The following is a 9,494-nucleotide window of genomic DNA, read 5'->3' as shown; positions in this document are numbered from 1 at the left end:
ACTTAAATATTTACAAAATATATACATTTCGATAGAATAGACAAATTTTATTAAAAAAGTAACATCAAGTTAAAATATTTAAATATAAAATGCAATCCAAACGCGTAGTAATTTCAGCACAATAGTATATAATAGCAATAGTTGAAGATTAAACATAATAAATATTTATTAAACATACATAAAGACATATATATAACAATTATATTATTATAATATTGCATGAACGAAAAATTGAAATGTTACAGTGCATTTTACACACATTTTACTTACTTGTTATTCACTCCGAGAAATAAGATATTTTGTATTGATTTAAAAAATCGGCAAAATCATGAATATTGATCATCATTCGTGCACATGCCTTCGCAAAAATTTTTGGAATGTCATTGAGTCGAACCAATACGAAATTACATACTATGGTACGAACCAATCATATTAAAGCAGCAGGATTAAAGAGGATATGCCAGTAAAGTTCAAAGTCATAGAAATTCAAAAATGAAAAAAAAAATTAACAATGAAGTTTTTCATCAATTTTCTCAATTGACAAAATTTCTTAATGAAATAATTGATCGGTATATTTATCAGGGATAAACGATTGATAAATTATTTTCCGTATTTAATTTGAATTATCAAAAACGTGATATTAATTATATTAACAGATAATCATGGATCATTAAAATTTTACAAAATGTAATTTTTTAAAAAGTATTCATTAGAAAAAAATGTAACTTTTTTTCTATCTACTATTACAAATTCATTAGCGTGAAATAAAAGAATTAAATAAAAATACTGCTTTTGTTGTATTCAGGGAGAAATTTATATAGAAATTAATATTTATTTCAATATAATATTATTACTTAAAAATGCTAGTTGAATCAATTAATTTATTTTGAAAACCATTTTTTTATATAATTTCTTATTTATAGTATTTATAGAAATTGCGAAAGTATTATTAGTTAAAGTATAAATTTACTAATATGAATAATATATAAATAGTATATTGATTCATTACATTATGTATTTTTATCAATTATAAATTCTAAATGGCCGAAATTGTAATAATTTAGGTTATGCATTCATATTGTATATAGATTGGGGTGCGTGATTATCAATATGCATATTAAAATTTCTATATATCTAACTTAATATAGCTCCCTCAAAAGAAAACAAGGGACTCGGATATTTTACACCTATTCGAGGGTGTAAAGTAAAGAAAATATATATTTAATTTTTTTGTATTTGAAAAAAATGGCACACTTTTCCAGAGACAAACAGATTATTTCAGGGTTAGAACTGCCTCCTTTAAGAAGCATCAATGATTTTATTTTAGATTCTGCTCGGTTTCAAATACCGAGTTTCAATGATTTCGATAAATGGGGAAATCGTGTGTTTAATAATTTACTTTATTATCAAACGAATTACTATTTCACAGCTGCTATCATTTTTAGTTTTGTTGGGTGAGTAATTATGAAATAAATTTAATTTATTTTAATGACTAAATGAGTAAATCTTATAATATGTATATTATTAATGATAAATCAATAGATAATAATAATTAATAGATATACTTAGATAGATTTAATAATGATTAATTATTATTAATACATTTGTCTATTAATGTATTAATTATAAATTAAGTTCTATGGATATAAAGTTTTCGTTAAAATTATATATAAATGAGATTGAAATAAATTATTGGATTTTTGAATTTTATATTTTATGTACAAATAAAAAATATATATTTTATAATTAATGTTTTTTATATTTAAAATTAGAGAATATGTGTATTTATTTGTAAATATAAACTGCATATAAAGAACAGTCAAAATTTTTTTGTCTAGGTTGATGCATCCTGAAAAAATGCTTCTTGGAATGTTAGCCTGTTGTTTAATTTTGTTATTTTTTGCTTATATATCTACAGAAGGAAGAGCAGTACACAATTTTAAAAAACAGTATCCACGTGCTGGAACTCTTATTATGTTAATTACAGGTTGTTTTTTAATTTATACTGTGGGTTCCTTATTAGTATTTTTAATGGGCATTTTACTGCCATTTGCAGGTAAATACATTTTTATAAAATATAATTTTAGATTTCTCTTAAATAACATATTAACATCAATTTTTAAATATTTGAATTTCTATCATATTAAGTGATATTTATACATGCATCATTGAGATTAAGAAGTTTAAAGAACAAATTTATTAACAAAATGGAAGGAGTTAGCTTAAAAAGAAGTCCAATGGGTTATTTTTTGGAGCATCTTGGTATGGAGCCAGCATTATTTGATTAAATAAAATTACTTAAATTTATTCCTAGATATTATAATCTAAGTATAATTACTGTAAAAATAAGAATTAACAAGTCGTTTAAATAAGTGTTGATTACTTGACTGTAATTTATTATTGTACTATTAATCTGTAAATTTGCTTATTTTTATATCGCATGTATATTTTTCACAATAATTAATGGTTTAAGTGACTAATATTCATTAAACATCATTTGTATTCTTAAAAAAATAATTTTGCACAATTATATTAAAAAGTTTTTCATATATTTAAATGCTAGATGTGTAGTATTAATATTAATATTTATAAACTTAAACAAATATTATATTTTAATATCAATGAAATTATTAAAAATTGATTTTACATTACAAGAGTAATTTTTTTGTTAATTTTGTTTTCATATATTATTAGATAAAATCAAGTTATAATGTTACTTAGAAATATAACATTCTTTATTAAATCAAATAAATGTGAAATACATTGTGTGAATGTATAGTTGTACTAATTAACATATTTTTAGTTATACTAACTTTATAAAGCACAAGAAAAACATTTACATTTTTTTTTAAATCAAACTTAGTTATAATACAGTAGTTTTACTTGTATTATTAACTATTAGAATTGCTTCTAATTTATATGGATAAACCATAATATTTACTCATTTATCAATGTATATTTCTAACATTATTTAATTTATTAGCCAATATTATTGTTCTTTGTAAATAATTTATGCTTTTATTCAGATAACCTTGGTTAAAGATATAAATTTATTAAAGGAATAAATTGAAATTGTAATAAATATAATATTTAATCATCTTAATAAAAAGGCAATAAATTATATTTCTATTTATTTTTTACATAAGAAATTGTTTGAAGACTAATTGAATCTTATTTGGTTTTTACTGCCTGTTTTTATAGAAAATTTATCAGGTACAGCATTATGTGCACAAACCTTTTACATACGTAAAATTGAATAATTTGTCTCAAATATACAAACGAAATATTCAAAAGTGGAAGAAATACCTTAGTCAGTTTGCTGCAAGATGTTTAGGAAAAGCAAAAAATTACTGATAATTACAAGACATTACATCAATTTATAAATTCTAATCGATTCTATTTATGAAAATTGAAAATTGTGATTATTGACAAAGGCACCAGCTAAAATGAGTTTTGTTATATTTTTATTTAACAAACAAAAGTGAATTTTTATTATTTTAAAGTAACTTGCCATTACTTAAACATATTTATTTTTAATTAAATAAATATGTTAAGAGTGTACACGATGAAGTTACGATAAGTATTTTACAGAAGTATCAATTTTTTATATTCAAAATTATTAAGAAAAGTAATTTCAATGCAACTTTTGTAATTTTGTTAATACATTATTACTTTTATTTTATAATTTTGCTACTAATAAACTTTTTCTAAAATCATATACAATACAAAAATTAATTTCTTATAATTACTTAAATTGTCATTTACATTTCAAATCATGATTTTTCATTAAAGCATTATTCATTAAAAGTATTCATGTCGAATGTTTTGTGTTACTGTAATTTCTTGAGTATCTAGTCAGAACCTTTTGTTTGATTTTTAAGCAATAATTTTATAAAATAAATAATCTATTGTTATATTATGCATTGAATAGTATGTTAACAGGAAGAAATAAAATAATGATTAGTTTGAATTGGCAGTGCCGTTTGGAGCATGGAGAACATAAATTCGAAAATTCATTTATGTACAATCACTATTGACTCTTTTTAATCACAAGGGAAATAGGTACAAAAAAATCATTCAGAAATCAGAAATTGACTTTTTACATTTTTGTTTTATTTTTTAATGCATTAATACAAAACTTTTAATATTAAATATTTCAAAATATTGTACTCACAATTATACAAGTAAAACTGTTTTTATTTATCCTAATGTTTGTATATTATAAAGAATTGTAACTTGTTTTACATACATAAATTCTGAATGATTTTTATTTCATAATTTCATTTTATATTGTTAATTTAATTGAATTTTGTAAATATCAATAAGAATCAAACGGAAGTTCGGCACACACTACAATTCAATACACCTCAAGTCTTTATTTCGTTGATATTTTATATTTCCATTATGTCGATCTTGAAATAGTTAGATTTTCAACTAAATTTTTGTTATAAATACTGTGTTGGAAGGATAGAGAATAGTCTCTGATAATCGCAAATTCATAGAGAGTTCACCAATATTCATTTTTGGAAATTGTATAAGGTATGTAAATTCTGATGAACCATAACCCGAATCTTCCATTCTTTTAATAAAATCCTGTAAGTATAATATTTTATGAGTGATCAATTGATTGATAAGTTACTTTAATTGAAGTTATAAAAAGAAAATGAAAATGTATAAATAATATATTTATATAGTATGAATATTATGTTATATATTTTTAATGTGTATTATTATGAATCAAATGATTTTAGATTTATCAATTATTTAGTATTTCCTAAGTCATATCATAAAGACGAAATTCTATCAATTTAACTATAAAAAGGGACTATAAAAAATTCATATATTTTAATTTTTATGATAATAATTGTGATGGTTAAATATGACTTGAATATTAAAATAATTAATTAAACTACTAAATAAAAAATTATTAATTTTATATTTTATTACAATATATATTTTTCTTTCTAGATTTATTAGTTTTTATTAGTTTATTATTATATTAGTAACTAGTAACAACAAAATAATTTAATGCATCACTATAGTGTTGAAGTTGAATAGTAATAGTATTTCAATGTGGTTAAATAGAAAATTTATAATTTTATTAAATATATTATTTAAATATTATTAAATAAATATGGCTATCTTTTTATGTTTATATATAGTTTTAACATAGAAATTGTTATCAATAAGCTTACCGCCACTGTATCGTGGGATGAAGTAGATATAGTTTCTTTAGCTCCATTCGGATAACGAAGACAAAGTTTTATAACTGGAGCATTAACATCTACTGGAGTCTTTAATTCATTATTTTTCTGCATTTCTTGCTCTTTTGAACCCATTTCATCTATTCGAGACCTTTTACTAATAAAATTAGATGTGCTGTTTATTGTACTTATGATACTTGTACTGGGTTTAATGTCTCTATAATCTATTATTAACAAATTGAAAAATGATTGCAACATTTATTATAACAATTTTTATTAGAAAGTAATTTCCACAAATTACCTGAGTTCGAACTACTAGCTCCTGCATTTTTGTCTAGTGCTCGTGATCTTTTTGTATTTGAAGGTATATTCTGTAAAATGTAATTAATACAAATAGCTATTTTATTATTTATTGTAAATAAATAGTTTAGTTCCAAATATTCAAATCTATTGTTTAATAACTACAAGAACAAATTTAATAATTACACATAAAATAATTCAAATACTTTTTGTTTTTGCAAATATTTGTGATTAAAAAATAAGTCTTATTAGTCTTGAATTAATTAATCAATAAAATACAAAATATAAAATTAAATAATTTAAATTAATATTTCTGAAAAACTTCATTTATCTATTCTTTTTTTATTACCGAATTAGAGATGGCATCACTTTGTAGATTTTCTACAAAAGTTGACTCTGAAGGATCAGATTTTTTTTTACTAGGTGTAGATTCAACATTTTCAGGAGATGCGTGCGTACTAAGCATATCATTTAAACCAAAAACTAAACTATCAACTGTTATGTGATTGTATGATCTCATGCATTCCCCAGTTCTAGGATCAATGATAGCTAAATATGGATAGCCAGAAACATTATAAAAGTCAATATAACGTTTTCCATCAACAGAATTTGATAAAACCTGTATGAAAAATTTTGCTTAATATTATACAACTTTAATCAATAGATATATAACTACAAACCTGCCATAAAACAAAATGATCATTTATAATTTCTCGTATTTGTTGATTTGGCCAAACATCTCGATTTAATATTTGACAAGCAAATTCTTGTTGATTTTGTACATTAACAAGTAACCAGCGATTGATACTTTTAGCATGCTCTCTAGCTTCGTTAAATGTACCTAGAAATAGTATATCACAGGGTGGTCTAAATAAATCTTCCAAACGTTTTGACTTATTACGTTGAGATGATTTTCTAGCACCAGATGCTCTTTGTGTCATTTCTTCTTCTTGTCTTCCTGTAAATTAAAAATTATTGTAAGAATATATATACTAAAAAAATTTTTATAATTTTTATATATAACGTATTTCTACTTTATTTTTAAAACTAATGTAAAATAAAATTATATTTATTTTCAATATTTTTATATATTTTAACTTTTATGATTAATATAATATTTTTTAAGACAAAAAGTAATAAAATATATATTTAAATTTCATTAATCATTTCAAATAAATTTGGATAAGTTTTGATTAATTAGAATGTTATTTAATCAAAATTATTATAAAGTTTAATATCTGTATAATTAAAATTATAGAATTCATATATGATATATTCACAAATTTGTGTTGAATTCAGTTTCCAAAATTTATATAGAATGCACATGTATACAAGCATGTAACTCATAAGAATTAATGTAAATATATTGATTCATAATACTTATATTAAAATATTGAAAAGAAAAATTTTATATGAAATTTTTTATAAAATGTTTACAGCTTTTAGGATAATATATACTTAATAGTGAATATTTTATTATAAATGTATATCTTCTATAACTACGAATGCATATTATTTTAGATACAAAAATTTCACTGAAATTATATTTATATATTTTGTAATCAATTAAATAATATGTTATTTTGAATGAAAATAATTATAAATAAATAAAAATTTAGTTATATAAAAGTATTATCTATACTTGTTTCAACTGCAAAATCTCTAAATCGGTCAAATATATTATTAGAAGCCCTTGGAAACGAGCAAGTGACATCAGGTGGAACAAGAACTTCCTGAGTTGGTAGAATTGGTGCTCGAACTTCTGGTTCATCTTCAACATTTACAATTGATCTTTGTTCTGCACTTGGTGCAGAACTTCCAGCTTCGAATAAAAGACTTATAGCGGACTCTAAATTGCCATCTGCAAGAGCCAAGTATTGGGCAGCTATTTCTTCACCTTCACCTATTAATCAGAAACAATTTTTAAACTTTTAATTTAAAAAATAATATATGAATATCAAAAAATAAGTATTTTAAAATGATTATATCAATTGCTATTCACAAGGATTGAAATTGATCTCTAATACAAAATGATTTGTTAAAAGTTTGGAAGAAAAGTTAATAACACAGCAAATTACTTGCAATAAAAAAAAATTAGAAATATATATGTATCAAATATATTTATATCAATATACGAAATAATTATAACTGAAAAATGAGATAAGAATAACGAAAGTATAAAGAAAATGGTAGACCAAAACGTTTATATTAATTCCATTTTTAAATATTATCAGAAGCATTCTTAAATTTAGATCGGAAATTAATAAAGCGTATTTATAAAATGTATTATAAACATAACCTCAACCAAATTTATAGTTTGGTAAATAAAATTTACATGATATGTTTGAAGTAACTTGCCTGTGACTTCGATAAACTTTTCGATGAGCTCGCGATCCATTATCACATGTATCTATTAATCCCGAGTTCGTCACCTTCGGGACGATTTTTCTCAGGATCGCACGACGCTACTAAACATACACATATAATCACACACACATAAATATATTATAAAAGCACGTATGCAAGAAGGAAAGAAAATATCCTGTTCTTGTTGTCTCACTTTTCTCTTTTTTCTATTAGGTAAATTTTGGCATCTGCGTGGAAAAACTGTCAGATAAGGTTAGTTTTTATTCTCGGTATCTTTTATCTTATTTGTTTACAGTTTATTCTAAAACTTTCGTATACGCATAGTGCATCATTACCACTCTACTTATAGTAAAAAGTACGTTGTAATTTCTTCTTTACTTATTGCAAATTTTTAACGTTATTACTAAATTTTAATTAATTATCGATTAAAAATTTTAAAATAAACTTATCCGATTAAATAATTAATTAACCATATGTACAAGTAAAGAATAATTCTAATAATTAGTTTCATATTATTTTCAGATATATATTCATTAAAATTTTAAATAATATACATCTTTAGCTAAAAATAAGAATACAAAATGTCAATAAATAGAAGTACTTGCGAAGTTTTATTATCTGTTGTTGATGACATTGAAATAATAGCCAAAGAATTAATTGAAAATATAATTGCTCAAAAGCATTTAAAACTATCTACTGCTGAACATACACATCTCATTGAACTTTTAATAAGTAAAGACAATGAACTCAAAACAATTTTAATTAAAGCTGATGAACAAGCAAAAATAAATTTAAGAATGGAAGCTCTCAAAGATGAAGTTGATCGCCAAGATCAAGACATTCAACAACTACAACGACAGCTTAAGGAAGCAGAGCAGATTTTAGCAACAGCTATTTATCAGGCTAAACAGAAACTTCAATCCATTGCAAGAGCAAATAAAAGACCTGTGTCATCCGAAGAACTTATTAAATTTGCTCATAGAATTAGTGCATCAAATGCTATATGTGCTCCTCTTACCTGGCAGCAGGGTGATCCTAGAAGACCTTATCCAACAGACATAGAAATGAGGCTAGGATGTCTTGGGCGCTTAAGCGATCTCCCATTAAATGGTCAAATGGTTGGAACTCATTCTAATATTTCTTCTGATTTACATAGAACAGGACCCACCACTGAACCTCTTGCTGCTCATGCTACTCATTTTGCCTGGCATCCATCAGGTGAAATTCATATGTCTGTAGCTGGTCAAGGAACTGTACCAATTAATACTCATAAACAAGAATCTGAAGATGTAGAAGTTATGTCAACTGATTCATCAAGCAGCTCATCAAGTGATTCACAATAAATAAAGTCAAATTTTTTTTGTATTTTCTATGTAATAAAGCATAATTTTTTTTCAATGTGATGTATTTTTTATTTATACCAATAGTGATGTTAATATTTTTATAAATAATTAAAATTTTAAGTGATTTATTTTATAGTAACTATTTTAGTAAGGTAATTTAAATACGAATTTGTTTTTTTTTTTAAAGTCCAAAGTACTTAGTAACAATAATTTTATAAATATGCAAACTACTTTTATAAACAATATATTTTGTAGGTTTTATGGTAAACTCTCAATTATT

At 23.1% G+C, this 9,494-nt stretch overlaps 3 protein-coding genes across 4 annotated transcripts; 2 read left to right on the top strand and 1 right to left on the bottom strand.

The window, feature by feature from the left end:
* Window positions 1-1,041: 1,041 nt before the first annotated feature.
* Jwa (PRA1 family protein Jwa) lies at window positions 1,042-3,473 on the top strand. Of its 2 annotated transcripts, XM_011500295.1 has the most exons (4): window positions 1,042-1,454; window positions 1,839-2,056; window positions 2,149-2,262; window positions 3,202-3,473. In XM_011500295.1, the coding sequence occupies exons 1-4, from the start codon at window positions 1,246-1,248 to the stop codon at window positions 3,258-3,260; spliced, it is 600 nt and encodes a 199-aa protein (XP_011498597.1). In that variant the 5' UTR covers window positions 1,042-1,245; the 3' UTR covers window positions 3,261-3,473. The 2 variants fall into 2 exon arrangements, with proteins under 2 accessions (XP_011498597.1, XP_011498605.1); XM_011500303.1 differs by lacking the exon at window positions 2,149-2,262.
* Window positions 3,474-4,283: 810 nt separating this feature from the next.
* On the bottom strand, window positions 4,284-8,142 carry LOC105362792 (UBX domain-containing protein 7). Its single transcript, XM_011500287.1, has 7 exons — window positions 7,863-8,142; window positions 7,147-7,407; window positions 6,185-6,462; window positions 5,854-6,123; window positions 5,506-5,575; window positions 5,196-5,428; window positions 4,284-4,593 (listed from the first exon to the last, which is right to left on the bottom strand). Exons 1-7 carry the CDS (start codon window positions 7,900-7,902, stop codon window positions 4,435-4,437), a joined length of 1,311 nt encoding a protein of 436 aa, XP_011498589.1. The 5' UTR covers window positions 7,903-8,142; the 3' UTR covers window positions 4,284-4,434.
* A 257-nt stretch (window positions 8,143-8,399) lies between these two features.
* MED4 (mediator complex subunit 4) lies at window positions 8,400-9,269 on the top strand. Its single transcript, XM_011500275.1, has one exon. The coding sequence runs from the start codon at window positions 8,453-8,455 to the stop codon at window positions 9,212-9,214; it is 762 nt and encodes a 253-aa protein (XP_011498577.1). The 5' UTR covers window positions 8,400-8,452; the 3' UTR covers window positions 9,215-9,269.
* The last annotated feature ends 225 nt before the right edge of the window (window positions 9,270-9,494 follow it).

The sequence above is a fragment of the Ceratosolen solmsi genome, unplaced genomic scaffold (assembly GCF_000503995.2).
Source record: "Ceratosolen solmsi marchali unplaced genomic scaffold, CerSol_1.0 scaffold10, whole genome shotgun sequence".
In the NCBI taxonomy this organism is placed as follows: domain Eukaryota; kingdom Metazoa; phylum Arthropoda; class Insecta; order Hymenoptera; family Agaonidae; genus Ceratosolen; species Ceratosolen solmsi.
Note: the sequence above shows the minus strand (reverse complement) of the source record. Positions and strands in the feature narration are given on the sequence as shown.